General features: G+C 45.5%; 2 protein-coding genes across 6 annotated transcripts in view; one reads left to right on the top strand and one right to left on the bottom strand.

Annotated features, from left to right (window-relative positions):
* The window catches only part of slc4a1ap (solute carrier family 4 member 1 adaptor protein), a 164,300-nt gene extending 163,075 nt beyond the window's left edge, over nt 1-1,225 (bottom strand). Inside the window, exon 1 of one of the 2 annotated variants that reach the window (XM_078212238.1) lies at nt 1,091-1,225. In XM_078212238.1, the coding sequence (XP_078068364.1) occupies nt 1,091-1,136 (46 nt within the window). In that variant the 5' untranslated portion in view covers nt 1,137-1,225. The remainder of the gene's footprint in view (nt 1-1,090) is intronic. The other variant, XM_078212239.1, reaches the window with a different exon arrangement.
* The window catches only part of supt7l (SPT7 like, STAGA complex subunit gamma), a 42,069-nt gene continuing 19,527 nt past the window's right edge, over nt 953-23,494 (top strand). Inside the window, exons 1-3 of one of the 4 annotated variants that reach the window (XM_078212241.1) lie at nt 953-1,374; nt 17,932-18,209; nt 22,801-23,487. In XM_078212241.1, the coding sequence (XP_078068367.1) occupies nt 23,075-23,487 (413 nt within the window). In that variant the 5' untranslated portion in view covers nt 953-1,374; nt 17,932-18,209; nt 22,801-23,074. Of the gene's footprint in view, nt 1,375-1,652; nt 2,116-17,931; nt 18,210-22,800; nt 23,488-23,494 lie in introns of all 4 variants that reach the window. The other 3 variants (XM_078212244.1, XM_078212242.1, XM_078212240.1) reach the window with 3 other exon arrangements.

The raw sequence follows: 23,494 nt of genomic DNA, 5'->3' as shown, positions 1-23,494 counted from the left end.
TGTGGAGTTTGCACATTCTCCCTGTGTCTGCGTGGGTTTCCCCTCGGTGCTCCCATTTCCTCCCACACTCTCAGGTTGATTGGCCATGCTAAATTGCTCCTTAGTGTCAGGGGTATTAGCAGGGGTTGAGGGGATAGGGCTTGTGGTCATTGAGGCTCAATGGACTGAATGGTCTCCTACTGCATTGTAGGGAATCTAGGATTCTATAATTCAAAAGGGAATTATATTGCTATCTGAAAAGAAAGAATACGCAAGGTTACGGGGGATAAGGCAGGGGCAGTGGGACTAGGTAGGTTGTTCTTTCAGACAGCCAGTACAGGTTGGATGGGCTGAATGGTCTCCTGCACTGTAAAGATTGGACAAGGCTGATCTACAGGATGCACTGCAGCAACTCGCCAAGGACCATTCAAACCTGCGACCTCTAGTTTTAAAAGTTTATTTATAAATGTCACATATAGGCTTACATTAATACTGCAACTAAGTTAAGATGAAAATCCCCTAGTTACCACACTCCGGCACCTGTTCAAAAGCACTGAGGGAGAATTTAGCATGGTCATTGTACCTTACCAGTACGTCTTTCGGACTATGGGAGGAAACCGGAGCACCCGGAGGAAACCCACGCAGACACGGGGAGAACATGCAAACTCCACACAGCGCCATTCACCCGAGGCCAGAATTGAACCTGACGATGGAGCAACGCTCCGAAAGCTGGTGATTTCAAATAAACCTTTTGGGCTATCACCTGGTATCGTGTGACCCCTCACCTTGTCCACCCCAGTCCAACTCTGGCATCTCCACATCCTAGAAGGACGCGGGCAGCAGATACCTGGGAACACCACCACCACCTGGAGGTCCCTCTCCAAGCCACTCACCACCCTGATTTGGAAATATATCGCAGTTCCTTCACTGTTTCTGGCTCATGATCCTGGAATTCCCTCTCTGACAGCAGTGTGGGTGTACCTCCAACACATGGACTGTGATGGTTCAAGAAGGCAGCTGAGCACCACTTTCTGAAGGGGCAATAAATGTTTTGCCTTGTCAGGGATCCCGGGGAGTAATTGAGAAAAGAGACAAAGTGGCCAGTGTTTACCTGCTGCTGCTGAGCCTGGCTCCTGCAGCCCTGGAGCCTCCGCCATGGCACTGTGCGCCGCTCTAATCCTTCCCCCGGACACTTCCTGCGGCCGGACAGGCGGGCGGCCCTGGCTCACAGCGCGAGCCCCGCTTTGAAAAGTGGCGGTTTAGAACGTTACCGAGCGGGGTGGCGGCCCCACGGCGACAGCCCCGTCCCCACATCTTCAACTACACTTCCGAGTTTGCCGCGGAGCCGCCCCTGGCGACGGTAAAGGGCGAAAAATTCAGGATTAGTGGCTGCAGGTAAGTCCCTGAATCCAAGCCTCCCCCCCCTCCAAGCCAGCCCCCCCCCAAATCAGCCCACCCCCCTTCCAATCCATCTTCTCCCCAACCCATATCAACACCCGCCCCCCCTCCCCTGCAAACAGGCCCTCCCAGCTCCCTCCATACAGACCAACCCTCCCCCCTCTCCTACAGAATAAAACCGAGACAGGATCAATAACGTAGTTTATAATCACCCAGAAAATTGTTAAATGTGACTCTAATCACCAAATGAGTTTTATTCTTGGGTGTTTGCGCAGCAGCAACTGGAGTGAGATTCCAGGGGAAGAGGATTGGAGTGAGACCATCTGGGAGGGACTGTGCCATCTCTTTGATGCCCTGAGGGACTGTGCCATCTTTGACGCCCCGAGGGACTGTGCCATCTCTTTGATGCCCTGAGGGACTGTGCCATCTTTGATGCCCTGAGGGACTGTGCCATCTTTGACGCCCCGAGGGACTGTGCCATCTCTTTGACGCCCCGAGGGACTGTGCCATCTCTTTGACGCCCCGAGGGACTGTGCTGTCTCTTTGACGCCGCGAGGGACTGTGCCGTCTCTTTGATGCCCCGAGGGACTGTGCCATCATCCAGAGGGGCCGGGCCATCTCTCTATTGCCCATGAGTGTTGTGTGAAATAAAGCAGCTCAGGGATTCATGTCTATGGCCTTGATCACCAAATCTGCTCCTGCACAAAAAAAAATAGGAATATCAGCAAAGGCCACCAGGTCAGAGCGCAGGAATCTTATCAATATAAAATTGTTTCCCTTCGTCGAGAATTCTAGAACCAGGGGACGCAGATTCAAGATAGTGTCTATAGGTGTAGAGGGTACATGAAGAAGAACGTTTTTTTTACTCAAAGGATGGTAGGTGTCTGGAATTTGCTGCTGGAGTTGGTGATGGAGGTAGAGACCCTAAACTCTTTTTGAAAAATACCTGGAGAGGTGGTGGTGTAGTGGTATAGTAATCCAGAGACCCCCAGGCAAGATCTGGGGACCTGAGTTCAAATCCCAACATGGCAGATGGTGATATTTGATTCAATAAAGATCTGGAATTAAAAGTCTAAGGATGACCATGAAACATAGACACTAGAAGCAAGAGTAGGCCATTCAGCCCTTCGAGCCTGCTGCGCCATTCATTTTGATCATGGCTGATCATTGAATTCAATATCCTGATTTCCCCCATATCCCTTGATCCCTTTAACCCCAAGAGCTATATCTAATTTCTTTTTCAAATCAAACAACGTTTTGGCCTCAATCACATTCTGTGGTAGTGAATTCCACACATTCACCATTCTCTGGGTGAAGAAATTAGAAATTTCTCCTCCGTTCGAAAAGGTTTATCCCTTATCTTCAAACTATAACCCCTCGTTCTGGACTCCCCAAACATTGGGAACATTCTTTCTGAGTTTAGTCTGTCTAAAACTATTGTTGATGGCTGTAAAAACCCATCTAGTTCATTAGAACAAAGAAAATTACAGCACAGGAAAATGCCTTTCAGCCTTCCAAGTCTGCACCGACCATTCTGCCCGACTTAACCAAAACCCCCTACCATATCCCTCTATTCCCATGCTATTGATGTATTTGTCAAGACGCCCCTTAAAAGTCACTACCGTATCCGCTTCCACTACGTCGCCCGGCAATGAGTTCCAGGCACCCACTACTCTCTGTGTAAAAAATCTGCCTCGTACATCTCCTTTGAACCTTGCCCCTCACACCTTAAACCTGTGCCCCCTAGTAATTGACTCTTACACCCTGGGAAAAAGCTCCTGACTGTCCACTCTGTCCATGCCTGTCATAATCTTGTAGACTTCTATCAGGTCGCCCCTCAACCTCCGTCGTTCCAGTGAGAACAAACCAAGTTTCTCCAACCTTTCCTCATAGCTAATGCCCTCCATACCAGGCAATATCCTGGTAAATCTTTTCTGTACCCTCTCCAAAACCTCCACATCCTTCTTTGTCCTTTAGGGAAGGAAATCTGCTGTCCTTACCTAGTCTGGCCTACATGTGACTCCAGACCCACAGCAATGTGGTTGACTCTCAGATGCCCTCTGAAATAGAAGGCAGTTTGGGCTGGGCAATAAATGCTGGCAGTGATGCCAACATTCCATAAATGAATAAAAATAAGGATCTGCACCTTAAGTGCTGTAAGCTACAGGACTATGGGCCAGGTGCAGGAAGATGGGTTTAAAAGGGTACCTGGGTGTCCTCAGGCTGGCATGGACAAGATGTGCTGAATGGCCCCCTTCTGTGCTGTAACTTTTCGATGCTAACAGATTGTGGGTTGTCTGGGACTCTTTCCCCTGAATGTAAGGCACTCATTTATGGAAGTGATTTACACCACAGTACTCAGAGAATATCTGACTGAAGTCCCGAAAGGCACATCAAGGAGACCTTTATTGTTTCAAAAAGAAAATGTTCAGGTGAAGGCAAATTTAAGGCGGAGGGAATTCCAGAGGGCAGGAACTCTAAATTAGTGGCCTATGGTGCTATGAAAGGAGGGAACAGGAGGGTAGCGGGTGCCAAAGAAGTGTGTGTTTGCGGGTTTATAGGTTTGGTGGATGTTGTTGAAGTAGGATAGACTGAGACAGTTTTTAAATTATTTCAGAGGATGTGGGTGTCGCTGGCTAGGCCAGCATTTATTGCCCATCCCTAATCACCCTTGGAAGATGATGGTGAGCAGCCACCTTGAATCATGGAGTTTTGGAGTGCTTTGAAGGCAGTCAGTTGCTCAGCTGTCGCACTCGCATGTGATTGTTGTTTGTGCTGCAGGGCTCGCTACAGATGAGTTTGATGTGAAACTGTATTGGTGAAAATCCTGCTTCACAGGCTACTTCCATTGCAAGCTGCTGCTCGGTTTAACCTCAAGAGGTCTTTTTATTGCTGGTCAGCTTAAGAAGAAAGAACAGCACAGGAACAGGCCCTTCGGCCCTCCAAGCTTGCGCCAATCATGTTTATCTATCTAGACCAACCGCTTATTTCCCTCTATTCCCCATTTGTTCATATGTCTATCAAGTTAAGTCTTAAATGTGGCTAACATAACTGCCTCAACCACCTCACTTGGCAGTGCATTCCAGGCCCCCACCACCCTTTGTCTAAAAAACTTGCCCTGCACATCTCCATTGAACCTTTCTCCCCTTATCTTGAACTTGTGTCCCCTTGTAATTGTCATTTCTGCCCTGAGAAAAAGCTTCCAACTGTTCACCCTATCTATATCTCATAATTTTATAAACTTCGATCAGGTCGCCCCTCAACCTCTGCCTTTCCAGAGAGAACAATCCCAGTTTATTCAATCTCTCCTCATAGCTAATACCCTCCATACCAGGCAACATCCTGGTATAGCTTTTCTGTACTCTCCCCAAAGCCTCCATGTCTTTCTAGTAGTGTGGTGAGCAGAATTGGACACAGTATTGCAAGTGTGGCCTAACCAACGTTTTATGCAACTGTAACATAATTTACCAACTTTTATATTCGATGCCCCAACCTCTGAAGGCAAGCGTACTTCACCACTTTTTCCACCTGTGCTGCCACTTTTACAAACAGCAGAGGTCCCAGTACTGATCCCTGCGGAACACCACTAGTTACAGACCTCCATTCAGAAAAACACCTTTCCAATGCTACCCTCTGTCTTCTACGGCCAATGATGCGGAGATGCAGGCGTTGGACTGGGGTAAACACAGTAAGAGTTTTAACAACAGGTTAAAGTCCAACAGGTTTATTTGGTAGCAAATGCCATTAGCTTTTGGAGCGCTGCTCCTTCGTCAGATGGAGTGGATATCTGCTCTCAAACAGGGCATACAGAGACACAAAATCAAGTTACAGAATACTGATTTGTAAATGGAAATAACCTCGCTGATTCTACCCTGTCTAGCCCCTTCATTATCTTATATGTCTCTATAAGATCTCCCCTCAACCTTCTAAACTCCAATGAGTACAGGCCCAGTCTACTCAATCTCTCCTCATAAGCTAACCTCCTTATCTCCGGAATCAACCTGGTGAACCTTCTCTGTACCCCCTCCAAAGCTAATATATCCTTTCTTAAATAAGGGGACCAAAATTGCACACAGTACTCTAGGTGCGGCCTCACCAGTCCCCTGTACAGTTGCAGCATGACCTCCCTGCTTTTATACTCCATCCCTCTCGCGATAAAGGCCAACATTCCATTTGCCTTCTTGATTACCTGCTGCACCTGCAAACTGAGTTTTTGTGATTCATGCACAAGGACCCCCAGGTCCCTCTGCACAGTAGCATGTTGTAATTTTTCACCGTTTAAATAATAGTCCATTTTACTATTATTCCTTCCAAAGTGGATAACCTCACACTTACCAACGTTATACTCCATCTGCCAGATCCTTGCCCACTCACTTAGCCTATCCAAATCTCTCTGCAGACTCTTTGTGTCCTCCACGCAATTTGCTTTCCCACTCATCTTTGTGTCATCCGCAAACTTTGTTACCCTACACTCGGTCCCCTCCTCCAGATCGTCTATGTATATGGTAAATAGTTGAGGCCCCAGCACCAATCCCTGCGGCACGCCACTAGTCACTGATTGCCAACCGGAAAAGCACCCATTTATTCCGACTCTCTGCTTTCTGTTAGATAGCCAATCCTCAATCCATGCTAACACTTTACCCCCAACTCCGTGTACCTTTATCTTATGCAGCAACCTTTTGTGAGGCACCTTATCGAATGCCTTCTGAAAATCTAAATACACCACATCCACCGGCTCCCCTCTGTCAACCGCACTCATTATATCCTCATTAAGGATCTCACCCACTTCCTTTGGTTCTACACATAATTTACCTCCTTTGTCCTTAAGTGGACCAACTATCTCTAGTTACCTTCTTGTTCCTAATATGTGTACAAAAATGCCTTGGGATTCTCCTTAATCCTGTCTGGCAAGGACATCCGTGATCCCATTTTGCCCTCCTAACTCCCTATTTGAGCTCATTTCTACTTTCCCTCTATTCTTCAAATGCTTCATCTGTTTTTAGTTGCCTAGACCTCATGTATGCATCCTTTTTCTTTTTAACTAGCCTCTCAATTTCCCTGGTCATTCACAGTTCCTGAATCCTGTCTTTCCATAAGACCATAGGACGAGCAGGATTAGGCATAGACTATTTTCTAAATGGGAAAATGCTTAGGAAATCAGAAACACAAAGGGACTTGGGAGTCATTGTTCAAGACTCTCTTAAGGTTAACTTGCAGGTTCAGTCTGCAGTTAGGAAGGCAAATACAGTGATAGCATTCATGTTGAGAGGGCTAGAATACAAGGGCAGGGATGTACTTCTGAGGCTGTATAAGGCCCTGGTCAGTCTCCATTTGGAATATTGTGAGCAGTTTTGGGCCCCGTACTAAGGAAGGATGTGCTGGCCTTGGAAAGGGTCCAGAGGAGGTTCACAAGAGTGATCCCTGGAATGAAGAGCTTGTCGTATGAGGAACGGCTGAGGACTCTGGGTCTGTACTCGTTGGAATTTAGAAGGATGAGGGGGGGGGATCTTATTGAAACTTGCAGGATACTGCGAGGTTTGGATAGAGTGGACATGGAGAGGATGTTTCCATTAGTAGGAAAAACTAGAACCAGAGGGCACAACCTCAAAAGGGATGATCCTTTAAAACAGAGATGAGGAGGAATTTCTTCAGCCAGAGAGTGGTGTATCGATGGAACTCTTTGCCGCAGAAGGCTGTGGAGGCCAGGTCATTGAGTGTCTTTAAGACAGAGATAGATAGGTTCTTGATTAATAAGGGGATCAGGGGTTATGGGGAAAAGGCAGAAGAATAAGGATGAGAAAAATATCAGCCATGATTATATGGCGGAGCAGACTCGATGGGCCGAGTGGCCTAATTCTGCTCCTGTGTCTTGTGGTCTAAGAGTGTCCAAGCTTTGGGTTTTGTGGACCCTGCAGGTGCATATCACGGAATCTCTTAAGATACTGCATAAAGATTAAATTTTTGTTTGCTTTAGTTTGCACACATTCAGGTTTATGATGCATGTTGGCCAGTGGGCGCTTTCTCCTGGAAGCACAACACAAGGTATCCATAATGTTAGAAACCTGGAGAACTCTCAGTCAGCTGTCACTATCCAGTGCACAACCTTCCTGTACAAGTACACACCAGCTCAGCAGGCGTGCTAGTTCTGGTTTTCAGCACATCTTTCATTGTTAATATGTGCCCCACAGTTATGCTGCAATCAATGAAGGTGCGCAGAATGGGTTGTATCCATGCTGTGCACCTCCAGGTTCTTTCTAATTGGGACGCTAGGATAGGGGATATGTCGATAGCGAACCAGTGGCAAACATTTAAAGGGATTTTTCAGAATACTCAAAAGTATATTTCGTAGCTCAGTGGTTAGCATTGCTACCTCACAGTGCCAGGGACCCAGGTTTGATTCCTGGCTTGGATGACTGTGTGGAGTTTGCACATTCTCCCCGTGTCTGTGTTGGTTTCCTCCGGGTGCTCCAGTTTCCTCCCACAGTCCAAAAGACGTGTTATTTAGGTCCATTGGCCATGCTAAATTGCTCCCTCGGTGGAAATCCCTAGGGGATTTTCACAGTTACTTCATTGCAGTGTTAATGTAAGTCTACTTGTGACACTAATAAATAAACATTTAAAAAACTACTACAAAGAAAAATGTTTAAGTGGAGTTTTACTAAAGAAGTTAAGGAAAGCAGCAAGCTTAAAGAAAAAGCATACAACTGCGCAAAGATAAGTGGCAGGTCAGATGATTGGTCAGAATATAAAGAACAGCAGAGAATGTCTAAATGGTTAATCAGGAGAAAGAAATTAGACTTTGAGAGAAAATGTGAAAACCGATAGCAAGAGTTTCTACAGGTCATTGAAAAGGAAAAGACTAAGTAATGTGAATGTTGGTCCTCTAGAGAGTCACAATAGGGAGTCTATGGCAGATGAAGTGAACAAATATTTTGCTTCTGTGTTCACTATAGCAGATACAACAATATTCCAGTAATAGCTGTAAATCAGGAGGTGAAAGGGAGAGAGGAATTTGATGAAATTACAATCACTGGGGAAGCAGTACTGAGCAAACAGATGGAGTTTGACATGTCTCCCTACTACTCTAAGAAATTGTCCCGAAAACACTGAATGAACTCATGTTCCAGGCTACCTTTGCCAGTTTGGTTTACCCAATTTAAATATAGATTAAAGTCACCTTTGATCATTGCTGTACCTTACACGGGGAGGCGAAGGCCTAATGATATTATTGCTAGAATATTAATCCAGAAACTCAGCTAATGTTCTGGGGACCTAGGTTCAAATCTCGACACAGCAGATGGTGGGATTTGAATTCAATAAAAAGTATCTGAAATTTAAAATCTACTGATAACCATTGAACCTAACGGGGGGTGAGTAAATATCAGGTAAGGTCTTTCTTTCTTCTTGTATTATCAAGTTATCTAGAGGGGATGGAAGTGAAGGCAGTGCAATGTTCCTCTTGCAGAATGTTTGAGGTGAGGGACGCCGTCAGTGTCCCTGCTGATTTCACCTGTGGGAGGTGCACCCATCTGCAGCTCCTCAAAAACCGCGTTAGGGAATTGGAGCTGGAGCTGGATGAACTTCGGATCACTCGGGAGGCAGAGGTGGCCATAGATAGAAGCTTCAGGGATATAGGTACTCCGAGGAATGAAGATAGATGGGTGACGGTGAGAGGGGCTGGGAGGAAGCAGTCAGTACAGGGAGCCCCTGTGGTCGTTCCCCTCGGCAACAAGTATTCCGCTTTGGATACATTTGGGGAGGGGACCTACCAGTGGTAAGCCACGGTGACCGGATCTCCAGCACTGAGTCCGTCCCTGTGGCTCAGAAGGGAAAGGGGGAGAGCAGGAGAGCAATAGTTATTGGGGACTCGTTAGTTAGAAGGACAGATAGGAGGTTCTGTGGCAACAAAAGAGACTCACGGATGGTATGTTGCCTCCCGAATGCCAGGGTCCGTGATGTCTCGGACCGTGTTTTCAGGATTCTTAAGGGGGAGGGGGAACAGTCACAAGTCGTGGTACACATCGGTACCAACAACATAGGTAAGAGAAGGGACGGGGATTTAAAACAGGAATTTAAGGAGCTAGGGTGGAAGCTGAGAACCAAGACAAACCATGTTGTCATCTCTTGTTTGTTGCCGGTGCCACGTGATAGCGAGTTGAGGAACAGGGAGAGAGTGCAGATAAACACGTGGCTGCAGGAATGGTGCAGGAGAGAGGGTTTCAGCTACGTAGATAATTGGAACACACTCTGGGGAAGGTGGGACCTGTACAAACGGGACAGGTTGCACCTGAACCAGAGGGGCACCAATATCCTGGGAGGGAAATTTGCTACGGCTCTTGGGGGGGCGGTGGGAGGTTTAAACTAATTTGTCAGGGGGATGGGAAAAGGAGCTGTATTCCAGAAGTCAGTGTTGAGTGTAGTGAGGTACTGAGGAAGATATCAAGGTCGCAGGAGTGTATCAGCAGGCAGGAAGGTGGGTTGAAGTGTGTCTACTTCAATGCAAGGAGCATCCGAAATAAGGTAGGTGAACTTGGAGCGTGGATTGGTACTTGGGACTACGATGTTGTGGCCATTACGGAGACGTGGTTAGAACAGGGACAGGAATCGTTTGTTGGAGGATCCATGGTATAGATGTTTCAGTAAGAGTAGGAAAGTGGTAAAAGAGGTGGTGGAGTAGCGTTGTTAATCAAGGATAGTTCAATGGCTGCAGAAAGGCAGTTCAAGGGGGGATCTGCCTACTGAGGTAATATGGGCTGAAGTTAGAAATAGGAAAGGAGCGGTCACGTTGTTAGTTGTCTATAGGCCCCCAAATAGTAATAGAGATGTGGAGGAAGGGGGGAGGTTTAAACTAATTTGTCAGGGGGATGGGAAAAGGAGCTGTAGTCCAGAAGTCAGTGTTGAGTGTAGTGAGGTACTGAGGAAGATATCAAGGTCGCAGGAGTGTACCAGCAGGCAGGAAGGTGGGTTGAAGTGTGTCTACTTCAATGCAAGGAGCATCCGAAATAAGGTAGGTGAACTTGGAGCGTGGATTGGTACTTGGGACTACGATGTTGTGGCCATTACGGAGACGTGGTTAGAACAGGGACAAGAATCGTTGTTGGAGGATCCAGGGTATAGATGTTTCAGTAAGAGTAGGAAGGTGGTAAAAGAGGTGGTGGAGTAGCGTTGTTAATCAAGGATAGTTTAATGGCTGCAGAAAGGCAGTTCAAGGGGGGATCTGCCTACTGAGGTAATATGGGCTGAAGTTACGTTGTTAGTTGTCTATAGGCCCCCAAATAGTAATAGAGATGTGGAGGAAGAAATTGCAAAGCAGATTATGGATAGGTGTGGAGGCCACAGGGTAGTTGTCATGGGTGACTTTAACTTTCCAAATATTGATTGGAACCTATAGGTCGAATAGTTTGGATGGGGCAGTTTTTGTACAGTGTGTGCAGGAGGGTTTCCTGACACAATATGTGGATAGGTCGACAAGAGGTGGGGCCACATTGGATTTGGTACTGGGAAATGAACCTGGCCAAGTGTTAGATTTGGTTGTGGGAGAGCACTTTGGAGATAGCGACCACAATTCGGTGTCTTTTGTTATTGCAATGGAGAGGGATAGGGCCGTACGGCAGGGCAAGGTTTATAATTGGGGGAGGGGTAATTATGATGCGATTAGGCAAGAATTAGGGAGCATAAGTTGGGAACAGAAACTGTCAGGGAAAGGCACAAATGAAAAGTGGAGCTTGTTCAAGGAACAAATACTGCGTGTCCTTGATAGGTATGTCCCTGTCAGGCAGGGAGGAAATGGCCGAGTGAGGGAACCATGGTTCACAAAAGAGGTTAAATGTCTTGTCAAGAGGAAGAAGGAAGCGTATGTAAGGATGAGAAAACAAGGTTCATTTGGGTCCATTGAGGGTTACAAGTTAGCAAGGAATGAGCTGAAAAAAGGGCTTAGGAGAGCTAGGAGGGGACATGAGAAGTCCTTGGCGAGTTGGATCAAGGAAAACCCCAAGGCTTTTTACTCTTATGTGAGGAATAAAAGAATGACCAGGGTGAGGTTAGGGCCGTTCAAGGACAGTAGTGGGAACTTGTGCATGGAGTCAGAAGAGATAGGAGAGGCGATGAATGAATACTTTTCTTCAGTGTTCACCAAGGAGAGGGGCCATGTTTTTGAGGATGAGAGTGTGATACAGGCTGATAGGCTGGAGGAGGCAGATGTTCTGAGGGAAGATGTATTAACAATTTTGAAAAACCTGATGGTCGATAAGTCCCCTGGGCCAGATGAGATATATCCTAGGATTCTTTGGGAGGCAAGGGATGAGATTGCAGAGCCTTTGGCTTTGATCTTTGGGTCCCCACTGTCCACAGGGATAGTCATGATGTGGAGAACGCTCCAAGGCGGCCTTTACGACACACGACAGCGCAGAGTCACTGAGCAGAAACTGATAGCCAAGTTCCGCACACATGAGGACGGCCTAAACCGGGATGTTGGATTTATGTCACATTATCAGTAACCCCCACAGCTTGCCTCCTTGGCTTGCAGAATTTCACTGGCTGTTCTGTCTGGAGACAATACACATCTCTTTAACCTGTGTTGAATGCTCCCTCCACCCACATTGTCTGTACATTTAAGACCTGGCTGGCTGTAGAGATTTGCATTCTAATCAGTATTCTGTAATTTGATTTCTGTGTCTGTTTGCACTGTTTGAGAACAGATAACCACTCCATCTGACGAAGGGGCAGCGCTCCGAAAGCTTATGGTATTTGCTACCAAATAAACCTGTTGGACTTTAACCTGGTGTTGTGAGACTTCTTACTGCACAGGGATAGTGCCAGAGGACTGGGGAGTGGCCAATGCTGTTCCTCTGTTCAAGAAAGGAAATAGGAATGACCCTGGTAATTATAGGCTGGTTAGTCTTTCTTCGGTGGTCGGTAAGTTAATGGAAAAGGTCCTGAGGGTTAGGATTTACGACCATTTAGAAAGATGCAGCTTAATCGGGGATAGTCAACACGGATTCATGAAGGATAAGTCTTGCCTCACAAATTTGATTGAATGTTTTGAGGAGGTAACTAAGTGTGTTGATTAAGGTAGAGCAGTTGATGTCATATACATGGATTTTAGTAAGGCGTTCGATAAGATCCCCCACGGTCGGCTCATGAAGAAAGTAAGGAGGTGTGGGATAGAGGGAAATTTGGCTGATTGGATAAGTAACTGGCTATCTCATAGAAGACAGAGGGCGGTGGTGAATGGAAAATTTTCGGACCGGAGACCAGTTACCAGCGGTGTACCACAAGGATAAGTGCTGGGTCCTCTGCTATTTGTAATTTTTATAAATGACTTGGAGGAGGGGGCTGAAGGGTGGATCAGTAAATTTGCGGATGACACCAAGATTGGTGGAGTAGTGGATGAGGTGGAGGGCTGTTGTAGGCTGCAAAGAGACATTGATAGGATGCAGAGCTGGGCTGAAAAATGGCAGATGGAGTTTAACCCTGATAAGTGCAAGGTGATTCATTTTGGTAGGACAAATTTGCATGCAGATTACAGGGTCAAAGGTAGGGTTCTGAGGAATGTGGCAGAACAGAGAGATCTTGGGGTTCATATCCACAGTTCTCTGAAGGTTGCTGCTCAAGTGGATAGAGCCGTGAAGAAGGCCTATAGTGTGTTAGCATTTATTAACAGGGGGTTTGAGTTTAAGAGCCGTGGGGTTATGCTGCAACTGTACAGGACCTTGGTGAGACCACATTTGGAATATTGTGTGCAGTTCTGGTCACCTCACTACAAGAAGGATGTGGAAGCACTGGAAAGAGCGCAAAGGAGATTTACCAGGATGCTGCCTGGTTTGGAGGCTAGGTCTTATGAGGAAAGGTTGAGGGAGCTAGGGCTTTTCTCTTTGGAGCGGAGGAGGTTGAGAGGCGACTTAATAGAGGTTTATAAGATGTTGAGGGGGATAGATAGAGTGGACGTTCAGAGACTATTTCCTCGGGTGGATGTATTAGGGGGCATAACTATAAAGTTTGTGGTGGAAGATATAGGAGGGATGTATGAGGTAGGTTCTTTACTCAGAGAGTGGTTGGGTTGTGGAATGGACTGCCTGCTGTGATAGTGGAGTCGGACACTTTAGGAACTTTCAAGCGGTTATTGGATAGGCACATGGAGCACACTAGAATGATGGGGAGTGGGACAGCTTGATCTTGGTTTCAGAAAAGGTTCGGCACAACATTGTGGGCCGAAGGGCCTGTACTGTGCTGTACTGTTCTATGTAACAATTGTCGATTGTTGGAAAAACCCATCTGGTTCACTAATCTCCTTTAGGGAAGGAAATTTACCATCCTTAACTGGTCTGGCCTACATGTGACTCCAGAACCACAGCAATGTGGTTGACTCTCAACTGCCCTCTGAATAAGGGCAACTAGAGATTGGCAATAAATGCTGGCCAGCCAGCGACGCCCATGTCCCATGAATAAATAAAAAACAAACACCACTAGCAACTCAAGGCTGGACAACCATGAAGCTCTGTATGCCATCAGCAACAGCAGAATTGTACTCCAGCACAATCTTTAACCTCATGGTCCAGCATATTTGTAATGACTTTAATCAGGCAATTGAAGTGGGCCTGTTAGAATACAAATTCCTTGATTAAGGGCCAAATTGATGGGCCAATCAGGGAGTCTCTCGCTTTGTACTTAACCAAGAGTGTCAGTTCCTCTGGGACTCCTAGTGTAGACTGCGAGCTGAAAGCATTCTGTATGCTGTTGTCAGACTTGTAAATAAAGGGATTTTGGTGAATGGACTTCGACCACTGAGGACATATTATAATATTCCTCACTCTACAATTGCCACCAAGCCAGGGAATCAACCCTGGTTTAATGAAAAGTGCAGGAGGACACATCAGGAGCAGCACGATGCATACCTAAAAATGAGGTATCAACCTGGTGAAGCTTGCATGTCAGGCTATATAAGCAACTAGCACTAGACAGAGCTAAGTGTTTCCTGAACCAGTGGATCAGATCCAAGCTCTGCAGTTTGCATAACCCAATTGTGAATGGTGGAAGACAATTAAACAACCCACTGGAGAAGGAGTCTCCACAGATATTCCTATCCTCAATGATGGGGAGCTTAGCACGTAAATGCAAGAGAGAAGCATTTGCACTCATCTTCAGCCATAAGTGCCAAGTAGAAAATCTATCTTGGCCTCCCCTCAAGATTCCCAACAACACAGATGCCAGTCTTCAGTCAATTTGATTCACTCCAAGTAAGGGCTGAAGACCCTTTACTGCAATCTGGACTCTCAGAGAATGCTCAGGGGTTCAAAATTATGCAGGATTTTGGTAGAGTAGATAGTCTCTACTGGCAGGAGGGCCAATAACCACAGGATTCAGATTTAAAGTAATTGGCAAAGAACCAGAGGGGAGATGAGAAATGTATTTACCTAGTGTGTTGATGAAATACACTGGCTAAAGGGATGGGGAAAGCAGGTTCAACAGAAACTTCAGAAGGGAATTGGAGTGGAATAGCATTACAGCTTTGTGGGGGAAGAGAAGTGGAGTGTGACGAAAAAGATTACACTTTCAAAAAAAACCCAACACCATTACGATGGTGGGAATGGCCTCCTCCAGTGTTCTCTGATTCTATAATGCTGCAGTTGGATCTTAGCCTTGCACTGAGTGCATTTCATCAAAATTTTGTATTGTGCACTGGTTGATACTTTAGTTATGCAACAGCGAGGCACGGAAAGCTATTTGTTGATCTAAATAATTATCATCTCTGTTGGAGGCTTTTTCAAAGTCCAAGCTGCAGAAATACCAAAGAGTGAAAGATGTGGTACTCTGAACTGTAGCAGTTGGAAATGTGCTGGCTCTCATCTTGAAAGAAGCTTTGAAGATTTAGCTGAGAAGGTGCACACCTGGGCTTTGGTCATGTTTTTCTTTCTCTGAATTATGCATTCAAATGGATAGGCTGTGTACTAGTGTGTGTGCTTGTCTCTTTCTTTATTTGCTCCTTGTACATGGGTTGTGCCGGCAAGGCTGGTATCTTTTGTTCATCCTTAGTTTCTCTGAGACTATGGTGGTGGGCCTTCCCACTGAACCCAGCCAGTCCTATTGGCGAGATGCGCACTCCATAATTGTGTTAGGTGGGTGATTTCAGAATTCTTGTCCAACACTGATGAGGGAAATGTGCTTTATGTCCAAATCAGGACATAAAGCACATTTGTCATTTATATTAATGATTTGGATGAGAATATAGGAGGCATGGTTAGTAAGTTTGCAGATGGCACTACGATTGGTGGCATAGTGGACAGTGAAGAAAGTTATCTCCAATTGCAACGGGATCTTGATCAATTGACCAGTGGACTGATGAATGGCAGATGGAGTTTAATTTAGACAAATGCGAGGTGATGCATTACTCAGTTAATGGTCGGGCGTTGGGGAGAGTTACAGAACAAAGAGATCTAGGGGTACATGTTCATAGCTCCTTGAAAGTGGAGTCACAGGTGGACAGAGTGGTGAAGAAGGCGTTCGGCATGCTTGGTTTCATCGGTCAGAACATTGAATACAGCAGTTGGAATGTCTTGTTGAAGTTGTACAAGCCATTGGTAAGACCACACTTTGAATACTGTGTGCAATTCTGGTCATCCTATTCTAGAAAGGGTATTATTAAACTAGAAAGAGTGCAGAAAAGATTTACTGCGATGCTACTAGGACTTGATGGATTGAGTTATAAGCAGAGGCTGGATAGACTGGGACTTTTTTCTCTGGAGCGTAGGAGGCTGAGGGGTGATCTTATAGAGGTCTATAAAATAATGAGGGGCATAGATCAGCGAGATAGTCAATATCTTCTCCCAAAGGTAGGGGAGTCTAAAACTAGAGGGCATAGGTTTAAGGTGAGAGGAGAGAGATACAGTAGTGTCCTAGAGACAATTTTTTCACACAGAGGGTGGTGAGTGTCTGGAACAAGCTGCCAGAGGTAGTAATAGAGGCGGGTACAATTTTGTCTTTTAAAAAGCATTTAGATAGTTACATGGGTACGATGGGTATAGAGGGATATGGGCCAAATGCGGGCAATTGGGATTAGTTTAGGGTTTTTTTTAAAAAAAGGGCGGCATGGACAAGTTGGGCCGAAGGGCCTGTTTCCATGCTGTAAACCTCTATGAGTGTAGGATGATGTTCCCATTGGCATTGCTATTTTTGCTCTTCTGGGTGTTAGGGTTCCAGGGGAGGGAGTTACTATTGAAGTAACTACGGGTGAATTACTGCAGTGAATGCTGGAGACCACACTGTAGGTGTTTTTTCAGAGGCTAAGTACTCAGCTTAGCTTTAGCTAATACAAAGATTCGCGACTACAGTATCCTGGTGAAGACGTTTCTTTATTGACCACGCACTCTGCTGTGTGGGAAGGACTGGGCAATCCAACTCTTCTCTGAAAGTACATCACTGACCATACAATTATACAACTTCCAAAAGACATTTTATCTGCCTTCTGGCTCATCATGAGCCAATCATCATTAGTACAGGTCAGTCATCATTAATAAATGTCATATAGCTTGGCCAATTACAGATGTTCTCTGACAGCATGGGAACAATAAGTTCTAGCGGTTTCTGCCTGACTTTCCCATAGCCACCTGGTGTAAACGCTTATCTAATATAATACTCAGCCTATTCATTAGCTGTCTGGAATCACAAACTTATCCTTGTTCAGTGAATGCCTCATTCACTGAGCTGTCTGGTACTCATGCTGATAAGAGCTATGCTTCTATGGATGTATTGTGATAAGGAATGTGCTTCACTTTACTGGCCTATTGACCTATTTCCCATGATGCCTTATAACCCTGTGCCATTAGCCAAGATGTATGCCTGTTCAATAATATACATTTTCAGAAATATGTGTTTAAATTCTCTAACTGTGGTTTTATGTGTTTCTATGCAGACAGTACCTCTGTAAAATATATAAGGCAGTTTGTGATTCATATCCTAAGCTATTCCATTCAGTTCTAATAGTCTTTATTAGTGTTTTAAATCCCGAGTATTTTGAAGCTCTCTAACATACATCTACTGCAGTGATAGCAGGCATGGATTTTGGGTGCAGTGAATAGGACACCAATCAAGCAAATTACTTTGTCCTAGATGCTGCTGAGCTTCTTGAATGTTACAGCTCATTCATCCAGGCTAATTATGCATATTTTAACAATAAGGGGTTGATCATGAGGGGGCATCATTTTAGGGTGAGGGGCAGGAGAGTCAGAGGGGATTTGAGAATAAGTTTATTCACTCAGAGGATGGTGGGCATCTGGAATGCACTACCTGAGAAGGTAGTGGAGGCCATAAATCTTCCAACCTTTAAAAAATATTTGGATGAGCACTTGAAATATTATAACATTTGAGGGTATGGGCCAAGTGCAGGAAAATGGGATTTGCACGCCTTTAGTGGTAGTTATTGTTGGTGTAGACTTGACAGGCCAAAGGGCCTTTTCTGTGATCTATGACTATAATAAAAGCAGAAAATGCTGGATACACGCAGCAGATGAGGACTGAAGGATAATCATTGACCTGAAACATTAACTCTCTCTTCCACAGGTGCTGCCTGACCTGCTGCATATTTCCAGCAGTTTTTGTTTTCATTTTAGATTTCCATTTTGCCCTCCTGTTAGCTTCTACTGTTTCCTGTTGTGTCACCTGCAAGAGAGCGGGAAATATGACAGTGTGGGACCAGATGACATAACTGCCAACTAACTGGAGAGGTTGCACATGAGTTCTACTGCAAAGGACTAAGTGAAGATTTCACTGGGACACCTTGAAGAGGAACGCAAATGGATATGCCCAATCACATGCTTGGTGCATTGGGAAGCCTGCTAGTCAGTGTCAAAGAGCATGGTGTTACAAATATTAAGTTTGTAGGATTGTCATCTTTTGGGATTACCTGTTTAGCTTAGGATAAAATGGAGGAATGAAGGAGTCATGAGATCTGTTCTGAATTCTGCCTGACAAGCTTGGCTGGCTTAGTTGCTAAAGGTTGAAGGGGAGCCCAGGTTGACTTACTGGGAGCAAGATATTCATACAATAACCAGACTAGCTGTACTAACAGGAGGCAGAGGGTGATGACAGAAGGCTGCTTTAGTGACTGGAAACCAGTGTCCAGTGGGTACCACTGGATCCCCTATTATTTGTCATTTATATAAACAACATAGATGGCCATGTGCTGGGTAGGATTAGTACATTTGCGGATGGCACTAAGATTGGATGGGTGGTTAACAGTGAGGCTGAGTATCTTGGGCTACAAGGAGATATAGGCAGAATGGTCAAATGGGCAGATAAGTGGCAGATGGAATTTAACCCTGAAAAGTATGAGGTGATACACTTTGGAAGGTGTTATTTTACAAGGAAGAATTCAATGAACGGTATGACACTAAGAAGTTCTGTGGAACAATGGGACCTTGGTGTGTTTGTCCATAGATCTTTGAAAGCAGATGGGCATGTTAGGAGGGTGGTGAAAAAAGCATATGGGACACTTGCCTTATCAATCAAGGCATAGATTACAAAGTAAGAAATCTCACAATACCAGGTTAAAGTCTAATGTTGCTTTTAGTTTGTTAATTACAGTAAAAGTCTTAAAATTTGAAATCTTGTGGGGCAATCTTTGCAGTTAGTCACGAGAAATTCAAACACCTTTTTAAAAGCCTCAGTTTATGGCAGTTGTAACAATGGAGGAGTCTGGCACCAACTTGGTTCAGACCTTTGCGCAGAGCTTGGAGCCACATCCTTTCCAACATGGAAACTGCAGCAAATTCCATTTGCACATTTGTGGACCAATGTTTCCTCTAATTTTCCTTTGGGAGTGTGGCCCATTTCTTGCCCTGCGCATTTCCTTTGATTCTGCTGCACAGGCATACATATTTTTTTTTAAATGGCTTCTGTACATGGTGTGTTCCATGCGTACATGTTACCCATTGCTGCACAGAGATGCACACAGCTTTTGAGGAAACGTTGATGTGGACTCAAACACAATACAGCATCTGATGACTGATCTTTCAGCTTCCATTGCAGGCAAAGCCACATGGAAGACATGTTAAGGGAATGTACAATGTCTATTCATTGATTCATTGGCATGATTAGATTTATAATTTGCTTTAGATAATTTTGTTTAGTAATAGCTTTCATTTATGCATTGTGGCCAAGCAAACACTGATGGTCAGTAGAGGGAAGGTGCGGTGTGGGATGTTGCTGAATGGGGAATTGGGCTCGAGATTATTGTAACGCACTTGGTGAAGTTCTCCACAAATGGCACTGGCAGGAAAGAGCAGCCGAAGTTGCCATCTTCCCTTCTCTTCTTCCTCCTCAAGCTCATTAACTGCTAACCGTGTAACTGTGAATGGGCTGTCTCCTCAGGTTGTACAACATACAGCAGACTACACAAATCTTAACCCCACTCTGCTGAGTAGTGCAGGAGTACTGCAGGGTTCCTGCAGGCTGTCCAGGGATTGGAAGCGATGCTTCAGCATAATCAATGCTCTGCACTGTCACATTTCATTGTATACAGCTGTCACACAAGTGCATCAGTTACTCATTGGAGTTATCAGCCATGATAACCCAAGCCTCCAGTACACAAATGCAGATGAAACAGTGGACTATTGCGGAATGAAAGCAAAATGACTGCTGCCAGGATTGGCATTGACCTGTATGATTCACTGCCAGTGGTCAAATACCAGCTGCACTCTGTCGGAATGGGATAGAGTTGACATCTAGCAGCTGCAAAGCAATGTGCATCGAGTCACTGGTATCCTGCAAAGCCAGCAATCTTAAAGAAGCCACTTGTTCCCTCAGCCGTCTTTCTCTGGCAAGGAAAAATGAAATGTAGTTAACTCTCTTTGAATTAAGACCATCAGTTGCAACATTTGTTGGCAAACTTGGGCGGCATGTTGGCACAGTGGTCAGCATTTGGGTCGCTATCTGTGGATGTTGGGCCAGCAGCTTCACAGTGCCAGGGACCCGGATTCGATTCCTGGTTTGGGTCACTGTCTGTGTGGAGTTTGCACGTTCTCCCCGTGTCTGCGTGGGTTTGCTCCGGGTGCTCCGGTTTCCTTCCACAGTCCGAAAGACGCGCTGATTAGGTTGATTGGCCATGTTAAACTCTCCCTCAGTGTACCCAAACAGGTACTGGAGTGTGGCGACTAGGGGATTTTCACTAACTTCATTGCACTGTTAATGTCAGTCTACTTGTGAATAATAAATAAACTTTATATCTCCAGCTACAGCCTGGAAGGAGCAGACACCAAAGTATATTGTCTCAGCCAAATCTCAACCATTGGTGATGTGGTTCTTTTTGTGCTGCGGTTGCAGTTCTGACTGCAGCAGGTGACAGATTTCAGTGAGCATGTCTTTATAAGAGCTCAGGCAGCTTGCACATTGTTCCTCATTTCAGGTCACATTGTTCCCTGAATATCAGGGGTGATTAGGGCCCCCTGCTCACAGCCCTCCGCTCCACCTTCCTTTCCCTCTTCCAGTAGCTTGCCTGGTGTCTACTCATTTTCCTAGTCACACTTTATTCCAAGGGGAAGCACCTACAAGTGCAGCCATACCAGGGATCTGCTGATTGCTACAGAAGCCTTGCATCCAGCAAAAAGTCCTACAGTACCTGCCATAGCACTCATTGTAGACATTTACACCTTGAAACCACTATAGAAAACTGCCAAACACTTGTGGAATTGTAACAACAGCTAAAAAAAAACAGCCAGTAAGTAACCTGTAAGTAGGTCGTGATCCTATCAAACCAAGATGGAATGGGGTTCCTTGCGCTTGATTTGATTTATTATTGCAATGACTTTTATTATTGCTATTTCCTTAGCCTCCTGAGGAAGTAGAGGGGTTGGTGGTCTTTCTTAACTGTAGCGTCAGCATGGAGGGACCAGGATAGGTTGTTGGTGATCTGTACGCTCAGAAACTGTTCAGCAATTTAAGGTTCAGAGCAAGTGCTGCCAGGGGTGTTAAACTCCAAACTGGCAGAGCTGCTGTCAAATCAGCATTGCGCACTGATTGATGACATGATTTCCTGCTTATCCTACCAATCACTGCCTCCACACCGATATCTATTCCAAGATGATGTTGGGGCAATTTGCTCCACAGATGTGTATGAACTCCACTGACACCAACCTGCAGCTTTGGGGTATTCGTAGTGTCCAACCTGCAGCTTTGGGTATTCGTAGAGTCCAAAAACAGGTACTAATGAGGCATATATTCTTCGCCCCAAAATGTGCTGATTGCATTGTCAGCAAAGCAAGCTCTGAAAAATGACAGAGCCTGACAACAGAGAGAGATCAGTAATCAGAATAGACATTGCCATTAACCTCATACTTGAATAAGCTGTCACCTCAACTGTGAATGCTAATTCAGCCCCTTGCTTCTGTCAGCCTTAGTAACTCTCACTAAACTGCTCGCTTGATGAGGCCATCGGTGATTGAAACAACAATATTCTACACAAATGTCAATGGAAATAGATTTCTTTTCAGAGTTAATCATAATTCTTTACAACTTTGAAAGGGGAGCTGCATCTTTATTCTGTTAAATCGAGGTCAGGAAACTGTGGATGCATTTCCTGCTGTCTGGAGAATTGAGTTTCATTCTGAAATGTAGCTTTTCAAGTTAGGGTTTGCAGACATTCTGGAACCTATGAAGATGGACATGGGATGTCTGTGAGGTCATTATATTTCTGTCAATCTAGGACTGCACATATTGCACCCAATGAACATATTATCTCTCAAATTCTGTATTCATGGTTTTTACATGTTGTAGTTTATATCAAACTTTTTTTTTGCATTGGTTTTTTTTGGTATCAGGCATTGTTTTTCTGAAGTTGGGACAGGGAAATCCCTGAAACACGTCAGTATATGCAGAGTCCCCAAAAGTGCATCAGTATTTACATGGGGTCCCAGAGAACATGTGGATGTTGCAAAAGGTTGCCAGCAGTGTGTCATTATTTACAGGGGAATCTTGGGAGTGTGTCAGCGTTTACAGGGGGGCCCCCGGAAAAGTGCCGGTATTTACAGGAGGTCCCTGGGAGAGTGTTGGCAATTACTGGAGGACCCTGGGAGAGTGCCAATATTTACGGGAGGTTCCCTGGAGTGCATTGGTATATGAAGGGGGCTCCAGAAATTTTTTGGTATTTATAGAGCATCCCTGGGAGTGTGTTGGTATTAACGAAGGTGTTTGGCGGCATTTTCTGGAGATTCCCAATACTGTCTTGGTATTTGCAGAGGGTCCCCCAGAAGTGTGGTCAGTATTTGCCGGGGTCCCCAGATAAATGCCACTATGTGTAGGGGGGATCATGGCCTTGCAAGATGAGGCAAACATCAAGTATTGTATTTCCCTGTTTACGTTTGAGGCCCTACAGTTATATTTATGAAACCAATCTACATGTAATAAAATAATTGCATCTCTTTTATATTTTGACAGATTTCACCAGAGACATTGCAGCCAGTTTGAAGGAGCCTGACGGTAGTTGGCAATACAGAAGAATGATCCTTTACTCCTGCTTTTATGAAAAAGTCCTGTCAGTTTATTGATTCATTACTTTTCACTACTGGAAAATCCTAACAGCCGCATGTCCTTAGCAAACCTGTCGTTAACTCAACACACTGTAGCTTTGACTCTGCTTTATTTAAATTCATTCATCTCGGCTTTCTCTGTACAAATCTCCATTTGACCCAAAGCTGGGAGGAGAGTGAAGATGATAAAGTACTGGGGTGAGATCCCGGTGTCCTCCACTCAGCCCAGCCGGAGCTCTTTCGACCTGTTGCAGCGGGAGTTCCGGACGGTGGAGATCCAGGATCCTCCACTGCACCAGCCCTCGGCCGACAGGCCCCGGCCAGCGACCACGCTGGATGTGCCGTCTGAGCCCTGCGGCCTGACTGTCCATACCATTCAACTGCTGCAGTACAACCGGCGGCTCCGGAGCCTCGTTGCTGCCGCTCAAGCACAGGGCCAGCCGCAGCTGGAAGGAGTGAAGGCAGAGGAGGCTGAAGCTCTGCCGCCAGTACCCAACTCACCGCCTATCCCGGAGGAACTGCTACCTCTTGACAGTAAAAGCCCAAAGCTGCCTTTCCAGTTGAGGCACAGTGACCCAGAGAGTGACTTCTACAGGTGAGCT

Source organism: Mustelus asterias, chromosome 5 (genome assembly GCF_964213995.1).
Source record: "Mustelus asterias chromosome 5, sMusAst1.hap1.1, whole genome shotgun sequence".
NCBI classification, from domain to species: Eukaryota; Metazoa; Chordata; class Chondrichthyes; order Carcharhiniformes; family Triakidae; genus Mustelus; species Mustelus asterias.
This window is presented reverse-complemented; position numbering and strand designations above follow the sequence as displayed.